General features: G+C 37.0%; 1 protein-coding gene across 1 annotated transcript in view; it reads right to left on the bottom strand.

The window, feature by feature from the left end:
* Window positions 1-24,872, bottom strand: part of LOC150075981 (uncharacterized) — a 701,253-nt gene that overhangs the window by 42,682 nt on the left and 633,699 nt on the right. The window contains 5 exon segments of the mRNA XM_090387465.1: window positions 12,352-12,507; window positions 16,109-16,242; window positions 16,488-16,695; window positions 16,863-16,968; window positions 22,842-22,993. Of these exon segments, the coding sequence (XP_090243591.1) occupies window positions 12,352-12,507; window positions 16,109-16,242; window positions 16,488-16,695; window positions 16,863-16,968; window positions 22,842-22,993 (756 nt within the window).

Below are 24,872 nucleotides of genomic sequence, written 5' to 3'. Positions count from 1 at the left end.
TAGCATTCAGGAAATATAGTCACATACTGAAGAGCAATATCCCAGTTTGTCTGAAACGTAAAATAATGAACCAATGTATACTCCCCACCATGACTTATGGAAGTGAAACTTGGGCACTCATCAAAAGAATGGAAGAGAAGCTGAGAACTATACAGCAAAGAATGGAACGAATTATATTGGGAATCAGACTGTTAGATAAGAAGAGAAACACATGGATTAGGCAGCAAACTCAAGTAAAGGACATTCTTATCAAAACTAAAGAACTAAAATGGTCTTGGGCAGGACACATAGCTCGAAGACATGATGACCGATGGACTAAGAAAATGACAGAATGGTACCCAAGAGGAACTAGAAGAAAACCTGGAAGACAAAGGCAGAGAGGGATAGATAAAATTCACGAGTTTGTGGGTAGTAAATGGATGGCCAGTGCTCAAAACAGAAGGAACTGGAAAGTTGCTGGAGAGGCCTTCATCCTGCAGTGGATTGAAAGTGGCTGATGATGATGATGGACAAACATTTAGAGGGAATGGTTGTGTGAATTTTTTTTTTTTTTTTTTTTTTTTTGGCTGATGCTACATAAGCTTATACACTTGCTTTCTTGCATCACATGCACGATTACCACTACTACGTGAGAAATTCTTTAGAGGAAGGGATGCCAGAAGTTTATCCAACTCTAATGAGGAGCTAAATGACTGTGAAAGTTGAAAGGAAAGTAGAGAAATTGTTAAAGATGAACTTGAAAGGCACCCAAGGATGGATGGAATCTATCCAATTATATTTAGGGAGGCAGCAAAGGAGGTAAGCAAACCATTAGCCAAAGTTATGCGAGCAGCCTCGGATTTAGGGGAAGGTCCCTATGGACTGGAGATGTGTGAATGTATCCTCAGTTCATAAAGGGGGGGGATCAAAGGGTGATATGAATAATTACAGATCTGTTAGCTTAACATCTGTTCCAGAAAAAAAATAGTGGAATCACCGGTTAAAGGAGTAATGCAGGACCATCTGGACAAGCATGCAATTATACTGCAGTCACAGCACAATTTGTTAAGAGGTAGTCTAACCCCATGGTCGTCAACCTTTCGAACCTCACGGACCACTAAACTCAAAATTTTGAATCCCGTGGATCACTACAATGATTTTTTTCATAAAAGTAACATTCTAAATATGAAATGGTACTTACACTTGTTTTTGCACTCCAAGTTATTTGCAAAAAATTGGATATCATTATTGTTAATATAATTAATAATATAATGGCCTTATTAGCATTAGCAGAGGCATATGATGCAAGAAAGCAAGCTTATTCAGCATCAGACAAAAAAAAAAAAAAGAAAACACACCACTCACATTTCACCCCTCCGTTCGTTCGAAATACCTGTCCAGTTGAGCCTTAAATTTGTTTAGGCTATCAACTTCAACAACAAATGATGGAAGTCGGTTCCACCAACCAACCACCCGCTGGCTAAAGGCAAATTTCCGCACGTCTATCCTACATCTGTCTTTCCTCAATTTGAATTTATGCCCTCTGAGGTGATTATTTTGAGCAAGAGGAAGAATCCCATTGGCATTGAGCATGCTCAAACCATTCAAAGCCTTATACACCTCTATCAGACCACCCGCCGGTGCCTAGTCTCCAGACTCTGTAATTTGCAAAACTTAAGCCTTTCTTCGTAAGAGCAACCCTTTGTTCCATTCACTAATCTTGTTGCCCTTCTCTGTACCCGTTCCAGCAGCTCTACATCCTTCTTGAAATGAGGCTTCCAGACCTGTATACAGAACTCAAGATGTGGCCTAACCATTGCCTTATACAAGGGAATAATCACCTCCTTATCCCTGCTAGAAAAATTCCTGTATATCATTGACAAGACACCATGAGCTACTCTTGCAGCTCGTCTGCACTGCTCAGAGAACTTCATATCTGCCTGCACAATTACCCCCAGGTCCTTTTCATTCTCCACCACTGTCAGTGTAGTACCGCAGAGTTGATACGTTGCTCTGGGGTTACTGTTTCCCATATGTAGTACATTACATTTGTCAATGTTAAACTTCATTTGCCACCTCTCAGCCCATCTGTTCAACCTTTCCAGATCCTGTTGCAGCAGCATAGTGTCAGTAGTGTCCTTAACAACCCTGCCAACCTTTGTATCATCTGCAAACTTGGACATTAAACGATATACCATCATCAATATCATTCATAAACACCGAAAACAACGGACCCGACACTGAACCCTGAGGAACTCCATTAATAACATTAGTCCACGTTGAGCAGTGTCCATTGATTACCACTCTGTCTTCTGCCACTAAACCATCCCCTTATCCATAGCAGCAATTTCCCTCCAATGCCACACTGCTCCAATTTGTGCAGCAGTCTTCCATGTGCAACAGTATCAAAAGCCTTTCTAAGATCCAAATATATAATATCAAAGTTATTCCCTGCATCCAGTTCTTTTGTGACTACATCTTAGTATCCAATCAAATTGGTCAGGCAAGACCTGCCCTTAACAAAACCATGCTGCGTCTGAGCTATAACTGAATTCTTGTCTAGATGATCCTGCAGTGCTTCTTTAACCAGTGCCTCCATTAATTTTCCTGGAACAGAAGTTAAACTAACAGGTCTATAATTACTTGTCAGCCTTTGATCCTCCTTTGTGAATTGGGCTTACATTTGCACATCTCCAGTCTATGGGTACCTCCCCTGAGTCCAAAGAAGCTCTCATAATTATGGCTAGGGGTTTGCTTACTTCCTTTGCTGCCTCCTTTAATATAACTGGATAGATCCCATCCACCCAAGATGCCTTTTTTATGTTTATCCTCAACAATCTCTCCTCCACTTTCCTCTCAGTTATTACAAAATCATCTAGCTCACTGCCAATGTCTACTTTACCTACGTCATTCTCCTTCCTGAATAACTCCTCATGCGTGAATGTAGATGCAAAATACTCGTTTAGATTGTTAGCCACCTGAGCAGGATCCTCAACTGTTGAACCATCAATATCCAGTGGACCAATCTGATTCATCCCTTTCCTTCTTGAGTTTAAATAAGTAAAGAACTCTTTTCTGTTTTTCTTTGCATCCTTTGCCAAAGATTTTTCGTAGTCTGCCTTTGCCTGCCTAATCTCCTTTGTGATTTGTTTACAGACCAACTTATATCTATCATAGGCTTCCATGTCGCCCATTAATTTGTATGTATTCCATGCATTTTTCTTCTCTGCCACATGTCTCATTAGTTCATCTGACAACCATTTAGGCCTAAACTTTGAACAATATTTCTTAGTTGGTATGTAAAGCCTGGTAGCTTCCAAGATTAGTTCCTTGAATGCTTCCCATTTTGAGTTTGCTGTTGGTAACATCATCAGTTGGTCCCACTGTATAGAATTTAAATACTGTCTCAGACCATCATAGTCGCCTTTACGAAAATAAAAACCCTTCCCTTTACCTCTGATGGTAGTTACCTCCTTGAATAAATCTCACTTCAACACACTGATCGCTGCCACCTAGTGGTTCATTTATCTGCAGATTCTTAATGCATGAAGAATCACTACTGATAATCAGATCAAGAGTATTGCTCCCTCTTGTTGCCTCACGAACATGCTGATGTAGAAAACAATCATCCAATAAATCCACAAAAGCCTGGCTAGTGTGTGAGTGACCAATCCACAAATTCCAGTCAATATCTGGGAAATTAAAATCCCCCATTATAAGACTCTCTGATTTACTGGCCCACTCCATTTCCCTGTACAATATCTTATTATACTCATCAGAGTCATTAGGCCTATAGCACACTCCTACTCTCAATTTTGATTTCCCTATGCTTATGTCACACCAAACTGACTCGACACTGCCCTGTCCATCGATGTCGACTGGCTTCACTTCCTTGGATTTTATGTGTTTCTTAACTAATAGCATAACCCCTCCTCCCCTCCTGTCCTGTCTATCCTTTCTATACCCATTGTATTCCCCAAATTCCAGTTCCGCATTCCTTATATCTGTGTGACACCACGTCTCTGATATCCCAACAATATCTGCCTTTGATGTTTTGAGCAATACCTCAAATTCATCAAATTTATTTACCAAACTCCTAGCATTGGTGTACACGCAAGTATGCATGCACCTGTTCCTATTCTTAGCTACCCTAACACAACCCATGTGTTTACTTGTACCGCAATGACTCCCAGCAGTCTCTGAAATATCCTGCATCTTGTTTTTCAGGCTTCTGCTCATTTCAATAGAAGCAGTGCAAGAATCACTTCCACCTCTGCCAGTGGCTACTGTTAATCTATTAGTCCTTGCATCCCCCCCAACTAGCAGTTTTCCGATCCACCTAACACTGCCTCGACAGCATCAGCAAAAATTCTTGCACACTTTCTATTTAAGTGTATCCCATCCCTGTAGAAGCAGTCTCTCCTGTTAACAAGTACAGACCAGGCTGAAAAAAATTCTACCCCTTGAGCCTTGCACAATCCCTCCAGGGCCGAATTGATCGACAAGGCTCTCATCATATACTCCCTCCTATCGTGTCTGGCCAGTATTGCAGACACTTTCAAATTCAACCCTAATTCTCGGCTTTTGTTCAACAGTGACCTGTACTTGTTAAGTAATTCTGCCGGTCTCCTACTCTTAATATTATTAGTGCCAACGTGTACAACTATATCACCTTTTGTGCCCTTAAAAGATGATAATCGCTCTACAACGTCATCAACCTTTGCCCCTGGCAGACATACCCTGGTCCTATTCCACCTATCCTTTTTACAAAGCATGTTCCCCGTTTCCCTGACAATAGTCACCAACAACTACTATAATGATAAAAAAAGTATAATAAATAAACGCAGATATATTCATTATGAAAAATGCAAAAAAACATTTTAAATTTCATTTTATTAAAATCAGAATTAACAGAAACAGTTATCAAATATCGACTTTTTTTTTTTTTTTTTTTTTTTTGATTTGGTAGTTGTTGGCGCATCGGCTTCTGTGGCCATATTGCACCTCCCAAGGTTTTTGCAGTACTTTGATCCAAGCCCGAGGCGGGAATCGAACCCGCGACCTTTGGGTTGCCGGGCAGGTACTTTACCCACTCGGCTAGCCCGGTCGGCCAAATATCGACTGCACTTCGACATAGAGGTGTATAAAGGATTAATTATAGCAAAATAATCAGTGTGACATTTGTTGCTGCTTGTTTGAAATAAGTTGTTGGATTTTTGGCTCCAATGATCTTACTGCAACACGGAGAGCCATTTGTATTTCTAGCCGATAGCGGTACTTGTTTTTAATTGCCGTAACTGATTAAAATGTCTTTTCACACATATAAGTAGTTGCGAATGGAATTAAAATTTTTATGGCCTTTTCACTCAGCACTCGGTACTCACTTTTTACGGAAAGCCAAAAATGAGAACTTGTTAGGGATGAATGGAATTTACCTTTGAGACTGTCGTCGGATGATAGATCGATTAGGCTTTCTTTTTCTTTCATGTTCAAATTACTATCCTCGATTTTCGCCGAAAATGGATCTATTATCCATGTATTTCCGTGTCTGGGGTCCTCTTCCTTTGGGTAATAACGACCAAAAGAGTTGGTGAGTGTGAAAGAAGTGCAATCGAACAAGAGTTATTACCTGTCGGTTGACATCCTCCTGTTTCATATAATCATCAAAATTTGGGAACATTTGCAGATCTTCTTCAGCCAACTGCGTTTGCCACAGCAATATCTTCCTTTGAAATGCATCCATTTTGCCTCACAGTGTGAACATGTCCGTAAGCTGTCCTTGCAAGGACATGTTCAGCTTGTTTAAGAGAGAAAAAATATCTGCCAGGTATGCAAGCTTGGCTAGCCAATCATTGTTGGACAAGAGATCATGGAACCTCGAATTATTTTGCTGCTGGAAGAATAACTTAGACTTATTCAGGTCGAACAATCGAGTTAGTACTTTGCCCCTCGACAGCAATCTCACCTCAGCCTGAAGAAGAACATGAGTATGCTGAGAGCCCATTTCTTCACAAAGTGCCTCAAATATTCAAGAACTGAGTGCTTTATGGCAAATTTCTTTTACAATTTTAATTACAATTTTACCAGAGAGTACTTCATGCAAATATATTCAGATTGCAAATATATTCAGATTACTCTGATGCAGTTCTGGAGATAATCTTTTCACCACAAGTTGCTCACAATGTATAATACAATAAGTAAACAAGATGTCTGGGTGTCCAACGTCTTTCACTTTTGCAACAACTCCTGAACGATGTCAAGTCATGCTTGCGGCACCGTCTGTGCATATACCAACACATTTCTTCCATTCAATACTGTGTTTCAGGAAATAACCATTAAGTGCATTGAAAATTTCAGAGCCTGTTGTTCTATCCAACAAGATTAGCGAATAGAGGAGTTCTTCCTTTAATTCTCCTTGGCAATCAAACCTCACAAAACAAAGAAAAACTGCCTTGTTAGCTATGTCTGTTGATTTGTCAAATTGAATTGAATAAAACATAGAATTTTTCACGTGCAATCACTTGATTTTCAATATCTTCGGCCATGTCTTCAATTTTGCACTTCACAGTGTTAGGGGATAGGAATTCCTTTCAGTTTCTGGACAGCCTGTTTTCCCAAAACCTCTTCACAGGCTTGTAACAAGCAAGGCTTAATTAATTCTTCTCCAATTGTATATGGCTTTTTACATCTCGTGATCTGAAGTGCTATCAAATAAGATTTTACTAAGGACTTATCTTCAACAATCATTGTTGCTAATGAACTTTTTTGCTTTTGCAAATTTTCATTAATCCTTTGGAAGTATTCATCTGGCTTTTTGGCTAAATCTGGGTGTTTTGACTGCAAGTGCCTGCCGAGTTTCGAACGTTTCATGGCATCATTGGATAAACGCTCAGAACATATAATATAAAGTGGCCGTGGATCCAGTTCATTTCCAGGTTCTTGAATAAATCCAAACTTCAAGTAGTCCGCATCATATTTTCTTGAAACTTTGAACTTTTTCTTCTCTCTGCCTCCAGTTCTAATGTCCTTCCTGATGATGACTTGCGGTGGCTGCGGAGGCTCTGATTCATTAATCAACTCACGACAACGCAATGTATTACCTAAGAAGCGCAAAATGCTTGCTTGTTTTTTCTCACTCATTTGGGTTATTTTATTTGAATCTAAAACCAAACAAGAAATAAGATAGTTATCAAACTCAAGCTCTTTGGATGCCATTAAATATCACACTGTGCACAGTTAAAATAAAAATATCACTGGTCACTTATCTAAGAACTGCAAACCGTGCTGTGCCCAGGCTAGGCCATCAATAAGAAATAGAAATAGCTTTCTATATTTTTTTACAATAAAAGCATTGCTAATACCGGATATTGCACTGGGCCTTTTATAAACATGCAACGTAATAAGGCAAAAATTGCAAAAAAAGTATAATCAGAATATAATGAAACATTTTAATAAACACGAAAATTGCAAATATATTCAGATTACTCTGCGGACCACCAAAATTCTCTCACGGGCCACCGGTGGTCCGCGGACCACTGGTCTAACCAATCTGACAGGTTACTATGATGACAGTGACCAAGGAACTGGATGCAAAAAATAATATTGACATCATATACTTAGATTTCAGAAACGCTTTTGATATTGTTGCACATAAAAGGCTGCTGTAAAAACTGGAGCAATGTGGCATTAAGAGCAAGTTAATGCTACAGATAAAGGGATGGGTAAATGGAAGAAGACAGTGGTTATCAATAGGCACTGCTCTTTTGTGGATTAATGTTATTAGTGGAATCCCCCAGGGTTCAGTGCCTGGTCCATTGTTGTTTTCAATATTTATCAATGAGATTGATCGAGGTATATCTGGCTTAATATCTAAGATTGCAGATGATACAAAGGTTGGCAGAGTGGTTAACAGCAGTCATCAGAGTGAACTACTGCAACACGATCTAGGAAAATTGGGTTGAAGGGCTGAGAAATGGCAGCTGAAGTTAAATATTGACAAATGCAAGGTATATGGGTAGCAGTAACCCCAGAATAGCTTATCAACTGTGGTACTACACTCAGGGTAGTGGAGAATGAAAAAGATCTTTGGGGGGGGGGTAATTGTGCAGTCGGACATGAAATTATCTGAGCATTGGAGACATGTTGCCAGCACAGCTCATGGGGTTTTGTCAATGATATATAGAAACTTTGCTAGCAGGGATGAAGAGGTGATTATCCGTTTGCATAAGGCCATGGTCTTGAGTGCTGTAGACAGGTCCGGAGGTCTCACTTTAAGAAGTATGTATATATGCTGGAATGGGTACAGATAAGGGCAACCAGACTGGTGAAGGGAATAATAGGGTGCTCATACCTATAAAGGATTCAGTTCTGCAAATTGCAGCATCTCGAGATGATGCAATTGGTTGTTGGAACTGGCTTCAATTTGTTGTGGAAGTGGATGGGCTGAATAAATTCAAGGAAGAACTAGACAAATTCTTGGAGGGTACAGTTGGGTGAACTGTGTAGATTTTTTTTGGGCTGATGCTATATAAGCTTCCTTTCTTGCATCATTGTCAATTACTACTACTAATTTTTCACACAGTCCTGCATTATTTAGCATTAGCATTAGTAGAGGCATTTGATGCAAGAAAGCAAGCTTATGCAGCATCAGCCAAAAAAAAAAAAAAAACCCACTTCCACTTCACCCCTCTGTTCGTTCAAAATACCTGTCCAGCTGAGCCTTAAACTTATTTAGGCTATCAACCTCCACCACAAGGGATGGAAGTCTGTTCCACCAACCAACCACCCGCTGGCTAAAGGCAAATTTCCGCACGTCTATCCTACATCTGTCTTTCCTCAATTTGAATTTATGCCCTCTCAGGTGATTTTTCTGAGCTAGAGGAAGAATCCCATCAGCATTGAGCATGCTTAAACCATTCAAGGCTTTATACACCTCTATCAGATCACCTCGCAGGTGCCTAGTCTCCAGACACTGTAATTTGCAAAACTTAAGCCTTTCTTCGTAAGAGCACCCCTTTGTTCCATTCACTAATCTTGTTGCCCTTCTCTGTACTCGTTCCAGCAGCTCTACATCCTTCTTGAAATGAGGCCTCCAGACCTGTATACAGTACTCTAGGTGTGGCCTGACCATCGCCTTATACAATGGAATAATCACCTCCTTATCCCTGCTGGAAAAATTCCTGTATATCATTGACAATACTCCATGAGCTACTCTTGCAGCCCTTCTGCACTGCTCAGAGAACTTCATATCTGCCTGCACAACCACCCCCAAGTCCCTTTCATTCTCTACCACTGTCAGTGTAGTACCACAGAGTTGATACGTTGCTCTGGGGTTGCTGTTTCCCATGTGTAGTATTTTACATTTATCAATGTTAAACGTCATTTGCCACCTCTCAGCCCATCTGCTCAACCTTTCCAGATCCTGTTGCAGCAGCATAGTGTCAGTAGTGTCCTTGACAACCCTGCCAACCTTTGTATCGTCTGCAAACTTGGACATTAAGCCCGATATACCATCATCAATATCATTTATAAATACAGAAAACAATAATGGACCCAACACTGAGCCCTGAGGGACTCCACTAATAATATTAGTCCACGATGAGCAGTGTCCATTGATTACCACTCTGTCTTCTCCCCCTCAACCACCCCTTTATCCATAGCAGCAATTTGCCTCCAATGTCACACTGCTCCAATTTGTGTAGCAGTCTTCCATGTGCAACAGTATCAAAAGCCTTTCTAAGATCCAAGTATATAATATCAAAGTTATTCCCTGCATCCAGTTCTTTTGTGACTGCATCATAGTATCCAATCAAGTTGGTCAGGCAAGACTTCCCCTTAACAAAACCATGCTGTGTCTGAGCTATAACTGAAGTCTTGTCTAAATGATCCTGCAGTGCTTCTTTAACCAGTGCCTCCATTAATTTTCCTGGAACAGAAGTTAAGCTCACAGGTCTATAATTACTTGTGTCAGCCTTTGATCCTCCTTTGTGAATTGGGGTCACATTTGCACATTTCCAGTCTATGGGTACCTCCCCTGAGTCCAAGGAAGCTCTCATAATTATGGCTAAGGGTTTGCTTACTTCCTTTGCTGCCTCCTTTAATATAACTGGATAGATCCCATCCACCCCGGGTGCCTTTCTTGTGTTTATCTTCAACAGTTTCTCCTCCACTTTACTCCCAGTTATTTCAAGATTCTGTAGCTTACTGCTAGAGTTGAATACACCTCTGGCATTCCCCTCGCTGAATAACTCCTCATGTGTGAATGTCGATGCAAAAATTTCTTGCAATAATCTGCTACTCTCATGCTCCTCTTTGAAAACATTCAGATTTGTAGACAAGAACATATCCTTATTAGGATTACTCTGACTTTTAATCTCTCTTGGCATAAGTACATTACAAATATTACTTCTTCTTCTGCATCAAAGGGGAAGGGGTCACTCTCTAAATGGCTACCAACACTGTACAACTTTTAAATTTGCTCAAACACCAAATCCTGTTCCCACATTAGGGCGATGAGACCTCTACTGAAACTCTAGTGAGCTCCAAGACTCTATACAAAGGAAGAATACCAGGTTAATTAAGGGCATGTCTCTTACAACTTCTTTACCCCTTCCCCTCAACTCTAAAAGAGACGTTCCATTTTTGCTGCAAGCTTTTTAATACACAACTCTATGGTCAGTGCTTCTTCAATACTGACATCAGTAATTTGACATCTACCTTCCAAATCAGTCTGAATAAGTGCTGCAACTTGCCAATGTCTATTCAACAAACTCCAAACTTGCAGAACTAAATTTTACAGTTTCTCATTTATCCTTTAGAGAAACTGTAAAACCTTCTTTCACAAGTATTTGCTGAAAATTAATATTTACAGAAATACAATGGGGGGACAAAAAAGATTTGCATTTACTCAGAAGTAAATGTGATAGAAAGATGAAATATTTTTTTGTTTGATACCTTGAAATCTCTATAGCAAGCACACAAATTTTGGTTTTGATCTAACAATTCATTTTTCCTTCCTGCAGTGCTGAATGAAGTGAAGTACCAGAATGGATAAAGTGGAATACAGATCAGTGATTCGGTTCACTTTTTCTGCAAGGGAAAACCACCCAAAATAATCCACAAAGAAATGTCACTGTTTATGGACAAGACTGCCCAGGCTAGTTTTGTTGCACATTGGTACAATTCAAACGTGGAAGAACCTTACTGCATGAAGAAATCCCAGGATGCCCAGCAGTTACTATAACAGAAGAGTTCTGCAAAAATTGTGGATTAATCCTGGAAGATCACCATATTAGCATCAAAGATGCTAACTGCAGAGCTCCAAATTAGTGTAGGTTCTGTGGAGAACATCATCCATCAACAGTTGCATATGAGTAAAGTGTCTGCTAGATGGGTTCCCAGACTTCTGACCTCTTACCAGAAGGCAAAGACACAATGTACAAGTGAAACATTGTTGATGTGCCAAGAAAAGCAAGAGAAGGGATTTTCCACAGCTAGTCACCATGGATGACATCCATTACTATGATCCCAAAACTAAACAAATGTCAAAACAGTGGAAGTAGGCAGAATCACCCCCCTCCAAAGGCAAATGTACATCTGTCAGTTTTTTTTTGGACCAGCATGGTGTAATACTAATGGATTACCTTCACTAGGATGGTGAAATGCCCCTGCATATTCCTCGCATGCTGCAATGAGGTGTGCCCATGAATGTGGATTTGAAATATTGCTACATCTTGCTTATTCCTTCTGACCCTGCACCCTCAGATTTCTTCCTCTTTCCTGGTCTGAAGTCCTTTCTTGGTGGAAACTGCTGTTGCTGATAAGGTGATTTCTGCTGCCGAGTCATAGTTTGAAGGACAGTCAGAGGTGGAAAAAATGTGTAATTTTGTCTGATCACTATGTAGAAAAAATGTAACATGGCATTTGTTTCAATCTTCTATCACAACTACCTCTGGGTAAAATCTTTTTTTAATCCCCCCCCCCACCCAAATACAAGTCTAATATCAATACAGTCTACTGTCTCAACCTTCAAACCCATACACATTGTCTAATACCCTTCATGTTTGGGGTTATCATTTACAAAAAAAAAAAAAAAAAAAAAAAAAAAAAAAAAAATTTAAATAAAAACCAAATTTTATTACTTCCAAACCAACCTGCATGCTATCCCTGAAAGGCAGTCAAGGTTTTTCCAGGATTTGAATTTAGCACTGCAGACAGCTGCAATTTTCATATACGTTGACTGATTAAATGGCAAACAAGTATCACTTTTATTTACTGTTCAGTACAATTGCCATAAATTATAAAGATGTTAGCTTATCTTAAGAGGACTAACTTTGCCATACAGCAAGCTTTTAAACATGTACACAATATTACCAGGTTGAGTTGCCATGTAGAGATCACATTGCAGGAATGGGAAAGGACAAGTCTGACTGCTGCTACGAAATGGACAGAGTATCTCTTGAGCTGAGAATGACCCAGACACACTGCTGAGGTAGAAAAGTCGTGGAGTATTGTTATATGGCGAGTCACCTAATAAGCAGAAAAAACAAACACTTAGCATCAAAAAGACCTTTCATCTTGAAACAAACAAATACATCATTTATGCATAATGCCCAAGATGGAATATTTCCATGCTAGATCAGACAAGTTAGGTTATAAATATGGTGCATTACTTTTCAGGTGCATCTGATTTTTATTTCTTGAATTAACTGAAGTGAAAATAAATAACTAATATTATCCTGTTACCAATTAATAATTAAAAGTATTTGCTTTCACTTTACTGCACACATCTCAACAATATTCACACAAAGTTATTTATGACTTTGTAATCAGAGCATGTGAAATGCAACACATTGTCTGTGATTTAATAAATTAAACAATCACAGTATGCTATTGGTGCTTTTTTAATATAGTTTATTTTTTCCTGGATTTTAATAACAGTTGAAATATAACATATATTTAATGTTTCTGCTGTGATTAATATAAGCAGATAGTAACAATTGACGATTTATGTCTTTAGCAAACTGATAACAAAAGAAATGAGCAAAAAAAAGACTTATGAGTAAATTGAGAACATTTCATTTCTGTACATTCCCCCAATTGCCCATTCGTTCTTCCTATCAGCACATGGCAACAAACAATAACTAGTGATTCAGCTACAGTATACTATATGAATAGCCTATGAAAAAAATTGCCAGATTCCTAATCAGAGATTAAAAAATTGCATGATTTTTCCAATTTTAATTCAATTTGGGATGGTTTGACAACCATTCTAAAAGAGCTAAATATAAAATTTCATAAAAATCTGTCTAGTGCTTCATCTACGATATACAGTATTTGGTTAGCTTATTTGATATATATGCTTTTTTTTTTCCTGAATTTCCAATGTTAATGAAATTTGAAATGATTTGACAAATCTTTCTAAAAGACTCAAAATTTCATCAAAATCCAACCACTGGGAGTAGAGTTGTTACATGCAGCTGGACAGATGGTTTGTTATTTGGTTTTTAGGAGCTTTAGCAACTAAGGCCATATTGCTCCGGGAATATGCGGTGGTCATTCCCTTGACCTTTCCGCATCCTCCATATTTGGTGGTGACGAGCTCGAACCCCGGTCTAATCAAGAAGCGTGTGCTACGCACTGCTGCTCCTTACCACCTGGCTACGGAGACACCCTGGACAGATGGATGGACATGGTGAAGACAACAGGTGATTTATGCACACATATTAACCTGCCTTAAAAAAGCCAAAATTTTCTCTTATGTATAATGCAATGCCCAAAGGCAAACTTCATGAGATCCAGTCTTGTTACTACGATTTTAAATTTATGAACAGTGTTTTATGTTTCTACTATGAACAAGAATAAACCTTCCCTTGTTTATATTTTACTGATCCCTTCAGGGTTTTGTACACTTTAAGTGTCCCAAAAGTGTCCAGTATCCAGTATTAAGCTTTGCAGTCTACACCTAAGTCTTTCTTCTTAGTGCCCTCATTAACCCGGTTGTCTGTCACTGAACCCTCTCTAAAAGCAGTCTTTCCCCCCCGCCACCTTTTTTTGTGCGGCCTCCAAGACCTGAATACAATATTCCAAATGAAGTCTCACCATCACCTTATATAAAGGGGAAAATAACATCCTTCTCCCTACTTGCAACTCCCCATTTATATATAATGCCTGGATTTCTGTTCTCCAAGTGTAAAAACCATACATTTTGAATATTAAGTTTACTTTCCCTCTTTCAGACTATATCTGCAACTTTTCAAAGTCATTTTGAAGAAACTAATCCACATCTGTCATTAACTAGTCTTCTACCTTCAAATCATCAGCAAACTGATACCTTTCCCAGCACTCTCTCATCAATATCATTAAGGAAGAGTGATGGTGGTAAGGGGCAGAACTATTCTATGGGGAGCTACAAACTGGTCCACCCCGAAGACTACATTTGTGATCATTCATTGTTTCTTTTTAGCCAATCCATTATCCAATGAACTGGCTAAAAAGATAATACCAATTTGCTCCAATTCATACAATAGCCTTTCATGCAAAACCCTACTGAAAGCTTTACTGAAGTTCTTTCATGCTGTCTTCATCATATGAAATAATTAACCACAGTCCTTTCATGTACCTGTGCTGTAATCCATTAAAGATACAATTCCTATCAAGATGGCCCTGTACCTTATCCTTAACTATAGACTCCATCTTACCCACCAATGAAGCAAAACTCACATTGCCCATCACTTCTTTTGAATCTCCTTTGTGAATTAGGAGATATTAGTTCTCTAGTCTAAGAGAATCACATGGAATCTAATGATCTCATCAGAATTCTCAGTGGAGCCTTATCTTCCCTCAGCTCAACTTTTCTAAGAGACCCTTCTCCAAGGTCATTATATCACTTATTTTTCAGCAGTTTGCCTATTCGCTACTATACTCCTTTGTCTGAATCTTTCTACTGTAAATTTGACTGCTAAGTACGAACTCAACTCTTAGGTCACTTCTGTTAAACTTTCTACAATTCTTCGTATTTAATCAAGGAGCCCATTTGATTCACCTCTTCTTTTTTTTTTTTTTTTTTTCACATGAGTAGAACTCCTTGTCCCCATTCTTAATTCTCTTTGCAAGTGATTTCTCATACTCAAGCTTTCATATAAACTGATACTCTGTCCTTTTCTTCTGATCAATCAAACCCTTAATCTCTTGTCATCCATTTTGGCATTTTTCATTGGCAAAACATCTTCAGTGAAATCAATGGACTTGTGGCTTCCAGGATAAATCCTTTGATTACTTCCTATAATGAACTGGTATTAAGTAGCACAGTCTCTCTCTCCCCCCCTCCTCCCTCACATGCCTAAAAAAAAAAAAAAACTGATGTGCACTCTGTACAAATGAAAGAGGTTTTAAGTGAAAACATTTTTGATGAAAATCAGAACCGCTTTAAAAATCAAACAAATCTAGAACTGAAGTTCATGAACGGAGTCACAAAGGCAGTGTTCGGCTGTTGGCAATATGTGTGGAGTGCTTGTTACCCAACGGCCAAATTAAACTTACAATGGCTGTCGATATTTCTCCTAACATTGATATACAGAATAATTGGCTTCATTCATTTTGTTTTGCTGCCGTACTCAATTCAAGGTGCATCACTTTTAAAGGAAGATTTACATAAAATACCCATGATCATAAGTGGCGATTTCAACATTAACTTTGGACTGGAAGAAAGTAAACTGCTAATTACTTTCCTGCAAGAAATGTTCAATCAGATTGGTTTTAATACAGTGAAATTTAGTAGGTGCCACTAAAGGTGTTTTCACATCAAAAAGACATGGGGGAAAGGGTCCAGTTGAAAGGGCCCAAGAAATTCCTGAATCCACTATAATCTATGCTCACCTTTTTCTCTGACCACAGCAATCTCTTTGGACAGTATTCTGGATAATAAAATGATTCCTATTATGAATGTTTTCTACTGGCAAAGGTTTTCCAGCTATCAGAAATAAATATACAGAACTATGCCAGGAATTTATAACTTTTTTCCAAACAGACTATTTCATGTATCTACAAGAATCTATAAACAGACACATTTGCAATTTAATATGGTGTTTTTTAATATGATTAATTAAGGAGTGCACATTAATTTACTTACTTTCATAAAGTGACATATAAGCATTATGATTTCTCCCACCGAGTCCTTCCCAAAATTCTTTGCATTCAGATCCCTCTTCTTGCTCTTTAATATCAAATTCTACACCAGGTCTAAGTAGAAGTTCTTGGGGAATTCTATAATATAATGAAGTTATTGAAACATTAAATTGGTGTAATGAAAACGCTATTTAAAAATTCCTTAAAATTATGAAAATCTAAGGTTAAAACAATGATAAAAAAATAAGCATTTTTTTCTTTATAATTAAAATAGTAAAAAAAGAACAGCACACAATCACTATTCTAAAAAAATCTACATCAGAAGGAGATAACTGCAATGAGTTAATTTAGTGCAATGAAAGGAAAAAAAGCTTACTGCTTACTTATTCACAATGTTTTGCACAGCAGAAGTGGCAATTTGTTGATGGTGATTGGGTGATTTGGCTCCATGCCAAATAAATACACTGCCAGTTGAAATATTGATCAAAACAAAGGAAGATCGACTCCTAAGACTGTAAGCTCCTCGGTATATTTCTACAAGAGCACCTTCTGACTCTACCTCACCTCGAACCATAAAAAATTTCCATGGACCTGGAAAAAACGAGCAAGTCAAAACAAATCAAACACCTGTGTTCTCAACACAACTTGTTTGCTATTAAATTAAATGACATACCAAATACATAGTTGTTGTTTGGTTTTTAGGAGCATTAGCAACTAAGGCCATATTGCTCTCAGAATAATACATAGTAAATTCTTACCTTTTGTGTTAGTTGATTCATCCTCCCGTTTACCTCTATGCACTACCATTTGTCCTTCAAAAAGATTCAAAAAGCATGGAGGTTCTTTTCCTTCAACTACTCGTACCTAAAGATAAAAAGTTGAACTGAATGATCTGAAAAAATAATTCAAATAAAATATAACTCATTTCAATGCATGAAATTAGAAGTTTGCGACTGAAATATTGCAAATATACACAGTCACAAAAGGAGTTTTTCTGAGGAGCTTAAGTATTTTAATTTAGATTAATAGAAGCTTTACTCTCTCCCAAATCATGAAGTATAAGCTTTTACTAAAAATGTTCTATACCGATGCAATGACTAAATGATTTCATATTCTGAAGGCTCTCAAACTGAATAATTTTTATTTTCGTGTGTGTGTGTGTGTGTGTGTGTACGCGCACTCCAGATATGTATGCCACATTCTAAGTGCAGTCACATCATTGCTTTATATAAAGGGATAATGATTGTCCTTTTCTTATTGCAAAGGTTTGATAAGTCATTCAGAAGATACCATTATGCTTATTAGCACAGCATGGTTTTTGAAAAGAGTTTTTGGAACATTACGAACATTACTTAATGTTCATGCTCTTATTTAAAAAAAAATATAATATATAAAAATGAGTTAAATAAATAAACAGAAGTACATGTACTACACAGAATATTTACCAACAGCACAAAAGGATACCACCCTATGTATTTAGAATTTATTTTATTTTCATTATTATTTTATTACTTTTTTTTTTTTTTACAAATAAACACTTAGGGTAAAGTTTACCAAGAATGTTCTTCTACCAATCAATTTACCATCTAACAACCAGTCTTTGTTTTCTTGGTCTTTAATAACAAGAGGATTGAGTAGTAATTTAATACTTTACAGGGAGGGCATCATTATAGGTCCATACCATTTTCATTTTCCATTTAGAAATTAAAATGCCCACAGAAAAAAGTTTTCTTGATAGTTAATTGAACAACTGCAGCAAACTTTCCCAGTTATTAAACACTGTCACAGCAGAAGCTAGAAGGCTTTATATCACGAGTTTGTGAGGCTACAGTATTTCTGGCAGCTGAAATTTCTGGCACAGAATGCACAACAGAAAAGCAAGCTTTTGGAAGCCATTGAATCAAATATTTATTTAAGTATAACAGTATTCAGAAAACCAATTTATCACCCGGGGGGGGGGGGGGGGGGGGGGGGAAGGAAGCTTAAAAGTTTGCATTTTGGATGTTATACTGTATAACATCCAAAATTAAATTCAAAAATCAAATTGAGGTGTATGTGGAAGTATTATATACAACATATACCTCAGGGTTTGAATTTGACTGATGCGAACATCCTGGCTTGGATTTACATCCATACAACCATTATAAAAAAGATACAATAAACTAAGCATTATTACTAAGCAACACAAATAAAAATGCTTAATTTCCCAAAAGAGATGGAGTTTACTGCGAATTGCATTGACAATATATATACATAAAAATATATATATTTTTATGTCAATGCAATTCGCAGTAGACTCCAAATGTCAAGAGTGGTCAGAAAATAATTTTCCTAAATAATCCACAAAACTGAAGAACTAAATATGAAAAAATATTTAAAATTATTTACATTTGTGATATTGTTTTTGTCATACTTCTATTAAAAAAAACAAAAAAAACATAAGAATCAAATAATTACAAAATTTACAAAATAAGGATGTTGCCACACAACTTAGAAAACCAGCCTCTTATCAGGTGTCAATGGCACGGATTGCAAGCAAAACAGCAACTTGTCTCCATTTCTGGTGTAAACCACATACCAAAAGGTAAAAAAAGCATAAACATAAATAAAAATGAGAATAATATTTTGTTACCGAAATAAATGAATATGAAATTAAAAAGGTTTTTGAAAATGCCTTGTGAACTTTACAGTTGACATGTTTGTTTGTTATTTGTTTTTTAGGAGCATTAGCAACTAAGGCCATATTGCTCCGGATATGCGGTGGTCATTCCCTGACCTTTCCGCATCCTCCGTATTTGGTGGTGACGGGCTCGAACCCCGGTCTAATCAAGAAGCGTGTGCTACGCACTGCTGCTCCTCCTCACCTGGCTACGGAGGCGCCACAGTCGACATGATGCAGATGAGAAATTAAAAACTGGAATTGACAACAGAAATTTCTAAAAACAACTTGTTTCTAGAATTTTTGTAAAAATGATTAAGCCAAAATGATAAATTAATAGAAGTAATGGTAGCTGGCATCCGATAAGGGTGGGTAAATTTGGCTATAATTCAAAAGGGGTAGAGCAAATATGCGATTAATACATGATCTGGTATTTCTTCAGGGAACTACACCAGATCATGCATCAAGTATAGGACAAGCATATAAACTGTGTTTCTATACTTGTCCATAACTCACCCTCAGGGTCCTAAGCAGAATATCATCATTCTTCTCTTTCTTGGTGATTTCCTTCTACTTCTCTCTTTTTCTCTCAGTGTAACTTGGAAATTTTTTTTGGCTAGTGCAGCATAAGCCTCAGGCTTCCTTGCACCATATTGCTAATAATAAATTAAGTGGGATCGATAAGGGAAACAGTACAATGCTAACAAAGTATAGCCTATATAATATTACACACACACATATATATATACAGGGTGTCTCAAAAATATTGATACAGATGTTTAGGGGAGGTAGGTAACACTACCTACATGTACCGGACCACAAACGGTGGTCCGGTACATGTCTGTCTAGGAAGTGTTCTCCATAAATTCGTTGAGCGGCTCGTCTATTGGCCTCTGCTAATCCATACACTAGGTGCATGTCTGCCAGCTCACAGTTCGTATATCGATGCATGCTCTTCGTGCGGCGAATACTGCTTGAATAAGTAAATCAGAAATTTTCCCTCTTGCGAACTGATAAACAGCGCCGTGTACCGACTTATGGTGACGTTTCAGGTTATGGGTTCCTATGCGATTCACATTCCTTCAGATGTTACCACCTCCCCTAAACGTTTGTACCAAAATAAGCAGTAGAAGGATGAAAGCGGTAAAAATTATAAAAGTGAACATATGTCTAATGCTCCAAATGCACAGGGCAGCAATAACGGAAGCAAAAGTATACAGACATCGTGTGGTTTGTATCATTAATAGTGTCTGTAAAGATGGAAATGAATGGAAATGAAAACTACACAAAGTGCCTGAACTAAGAGAGATTTAAAGGAAAGTGGAGACTGGAAGTAAAGTAGTGGTGAAAAAGTGAAAAAATTTCAAAAACCTAGTGCAAAAATGAAATGGGACTAAGGAAGCAAACATATACAAAAATAAACTGTACAAATAAATAATACTGTATTCAGATATGGGAGAGCAATTTTAGAAAGAGGTCAAATAAAGGGATGGCAAATATGCAAAATCTGAATAAAGTAAACGAAAAAAAATGATACATGGCCAGAAATTTCATCAGGGGACTACTCCTGACCATGTATCAGGCACTGTATTTCCAAACTTGTCTATAGTATACGAAAAAAGGGGAGGGGGCAAATATATGGCCCTTATCTTAATACTATCAAGGGACTACCTTGTCTGATAGTATTAAGATAAAGGCCGCATATTTGTCCTTTTTTAATGTGTTATTTTATTGTATTATTTTTTATTTAAAATTAGAAATCTCCACAATTCTGGTGGAGATTTCTATTTTTAAATCCAAGTAATTGGCCATGTTATCTGAGGTGTCAGTTTTTTCAAGGGTAGGCTCTTCTGGATATAGGCTGCCACAATCCTGAATAAAAATTCTATTATTTGTTATATAACCTCAGAACTGATTTAGCTTTAGTGCATATTGATTATTACAGAAACAGAGAACCTCTGTTTCTGTAATAATTGTCATTGTTTTTTCCTTTCAATTTGGGTGGTTGACCCCAGCAGAAGTTACCCAGATTGCAAATATACAGCAAAACGTTTTTGTACATTAACCTTTTCATTTATTATCATTTGCGTATATATGTAACTACTTACTTAGATAAATCTATGCATTCTCCATAGATTTATCTAAGTATGTCTCTTACAATAATCTTCCCCATAAACAACTAATACATATATTTAATAAAATAATACTATGTGTGTGTGTGCATATACATAAAATTATGGACGTAGTACATCTATTGCCACTGTATGGCACTAGCCCATAATTTCAGTATATTAATGATTATTAATCTACCACTTTACTTACTTAATATACAGTTGTGTCCCCCGTATCCACTGATTCGGTATCCGCTGATTCAGTTACCCGCAGTTAACCACAGAAAAAAAAAAAAAAAAAAAAAAACCAAAAACAACAAGTACTACTCGCGTGTCCAATACGATGCCTCCCTTTATTTTTTATGATGTCGATTTTAAATTGAATAGCTTCCCTTTATTTTTTACAATGTCGCATATGGTTTGGTCACCAACATTATAATGATTCATTAGTTCATCGTTTTCAAACTTTTGAATAATTTCAGGTTTTTGTTTAATTTGAATGATGGGCAAAAGCAACAACTCTTGTGTTTGCCCATCATTTTTGCGATTTCTAAACAAAAAAAAAAAAAAATACTATTAAAAAAATAAATTCCGACATCCCTGACATAACAAAACAAAATTTTTCCTTTTCCAGTGCGACGGAACACAACACTTGACACGATGCACTAAATCAAACTAAACATTTGGGTTTTTTTTGGTTTTTTTTAGCGGTAGGTGTGAAGACAGCAGGAGTTGTACGATAATAGGTACACTAATCTCCCAATGACTACTTATAATGCTCGTTCTTGTTGCTTATTTTAGTTATTACTTTAGTTATACCTATTCTAGTTATTACTTGAATTTTATGATTTCTGGTTGATTTTTTTTTTTTTTTTTAATTTGGAGTCAAAGTGTCCCGGTTAATCCAATCCCGGTAAATTGACAGTCTGCTATACTTTATTATTACCGTATTTAACGTTGGTAATGTCTTACTTTGTGTTTAATTTATCAATTAAACTTTATTATATGTATGTATGTATGTACAAGACAATCACATTATATATGGGATCAGCAGGTTTATTATTGTTTATTGTTGTTTTTTAGGAGCATTAGCAACTAAGGCCATATTGCTCTGGGGATATGCGGTGGTCATTCCCTGACCTTTCCGCATCCTCCGTATTTGGTGGGCACGGGCTCGAACCCCGGTCTAATCAAGAAGCGTGTGCTACGCACTGCTGCTCCTGCCCACCTGGCTATGGAGGCGCTGATCAGCAGGTGTTTGCTTATATCCACGGTTTCAGCCATCCATGGTAGTTTTGGAATGTATCACCCACAGATACGGGAGTCTTACTGTGTATATATATTTTTTTATTTTGGGGGAGAACTTGAAACATTTCACAAGTTTCACAAAACTTGTAAAATGTTTTGGGGGGGGGGGGTGTTCAAAGTATAAAATTTTGGTAACCTTGTTCTAAATGAATAATTTAGAATGAGCTATGTACAATTATCGATTTCAGTGAAATTATTTTTAATAATGTACAATTTATGGACTTAATTAATGTGAATCAAGTATACACAAACATTTCTATCAAAATTAAAAATTAAAATTATAAATTATTAGAACTGCGGAAATTTACACAGCATTAATATCTGACTGAAAATTGGTCTTGATTTATACTGATATGTTCTTATTTCATTTGGACACTTCAAGGCAGTTTATATGGAAATATATATATTTTGAACTTCAAATTAAATAAGGTTTTACTGTATTACATATAAAACACTATGGTAAATAATTATAACAGCCTTGGGAAGGACTGGAGAAGAACTGTAAATCACTGATATGGATATATTAAGGATTAACAAAGTATACTTGCTATTTAAAAATATGGAACATTGAGATACACTAAATTCTGAGTGTCACAGAAGCTGCTAAAAGACACAGTAAGCTTCATTAAACAGAAAAATAATTACAACATATGACATACATGAGGTCCTCTTTCTTCATCTAATTCAACAGTCATCAATGCAGAGGCTCCTTTTTCTGTGATTGTTGAGTCATGACCTTGCCAGAAGAAATAAGCACAACGTTCTCTGCCAACAAAGGAATGTCGAGATGCCTGTCCTGAGAGATCACGACCTGTTTCAATGTAAAATCAAATGTAAGAATTTTAGTGTGCACTAAATATAAAAGATAAAATATAGTGTATAACTTTGTCATGAAAAGCTTTTCCCAAATCAGCCTAAACTAATAGATATCCCAGAAAACAACACAATTTTTAAAATGTTCCTGTGAGGGAAAATTAAGCATTGCAATGGTGGGTTTTATTAACTAGAAAGTTTGCAAAGACATTCAAAATCTAGCATCAAGCACAAATCTGCAATGTATCATTAGAATCTAATGTACAGTATACAATCACAACTGAATGACAAAGTAGTACATTTACTTCAGAGAAGAACTACCAAAGCTTAACTTCTACTTCTCTGAACATGGTGGATAATAGGACCCATTTTAACTTTGTAAACTGACAACAAATTAGAATAAAATTACCCCCACCAAATTTTCTGTAAACTTGGTTTGTACTGAACTAAATGAGTTTTAAAACAATGGCCTTTATATTTTGAGTGGTTGCCATTTTGTTTATTTTTGATCTAAATCAGACTGTAAAAATAAGGAGTACAGCAACAAAAAGTGCATAAACTAGGTGCACTTCACATGCATCTTCATGAACTGAATAGGATTAATTTGTGAAGGGAATTAACATCAGATGTCTGGCAGACAAATTTTTTTTATAAAACTTCTTTAAAATTTATTTACTGTAATTTTTAAATATCTTATTTCAGTAATTTGGTATATTTTATTAATTTAAATTCTGTAATATATTGTAAATTTAAATTCTGTAATTTTCTATTTCTGTAACAAACAAACCAAGTTCAACTGAGAATTCTTTCCTTTGCATCCGATGTAAGGGGTGTACTGGTCTAAAATTAGAACTTGGTGCTTTACTAGAAGAATGAGTCAATGAAAATGAGTCACAGGTGCTTGCCCTAGAAACAAATGTAATTGGGAGCTCATCAGGGACTCAAGTATCTCATGACCTGCCAAGTGATGTACCCCTGATTTGGGTCCAAAATAAGAATAGTCAGGTGTGCATACTGCTCTAGTTGAAGGAGATTTAGTTTTATTGGAAGACTACTATCAGGGAAACTGGTAACATTTTTTTTTTTTTTTTTTTTTTGGGTAATGAAAATAGGTGGGTCAGAACCATGGTGTGTTTGCCAGGAGCAACAATTAATGATGTTACCAACTGACTGTCAGATTTGGGGTGAGAGGGGGAAGGGGGTTGAGCAGTATTATTCATGAGGGTATTAATGGCATTAAATGAACATGAACTAACCATTTGTTGGATAAATATAGCACCACACTGAAAAAATGCCGCAAGTTAGGCAGAATATGTATGTGTCTGCAATTCTCCCCAAAATGATAGGAGGGATTATGTATTGAAAGCATTGCAGATTAACTCAAAGCTTGAGGGAATCTGCAAGGTTCTAAGGAGAAAATTTATCAGCAAGAACTGCACTTGCAGGTATGTAGGTAAAAGGAATATATTTTGTTGAGACAGTACTCATTTGAACAAAGGTGGCGTAAGGATTTTTGCCAGTTTCCCTGAACCCTTAAGGTTCAGGGAAACTGCTAGTTAGGGAGGAGAAGGGTAATATATATCTTCATTTATTTGATGATATGGGTCAGAGTAATGCTTGCACCCACCTCAAAAATTCTTGTTTGTTGCCTCAACAGCCAATGTTGGCAAGATGTTCTGAGGGAAGCAACAATTTAAACGAGTGGGAATATAAAGCTAGGGTAACAAGCCTAAATAACTTCAAGAGTTGTGTCAGGGTAGTAAACTATAGAAGAATACTTAGTCTTAACTGTGTTTACAGTTAAGACTCCATTTACCAACAGGTGCACGGCACAGCCAATGGGTTCCCTAATTAGTTCAGTCACGGCAAATATTGCG

This window comes from Mastigoproctus giganteus, chromosome 13 (assembly GCF_048544385.1).
Source record: "Mastigoproctus giganteus isolate SK-2022 chromosome 13, ASM4854438v1, whole genome shotgun sequence".
In the NCBI taxonomy this organism is placed as follows: Eukaryota; Metazoa; Arthropoda; class Arachnida; order Uropygi; family Thelyphonidae; genus Mastigoproctus; species Mastigoproctus giganteus.
This window is presented reverse-complemented; position numbering and strand designations above follow the sequence as displayed.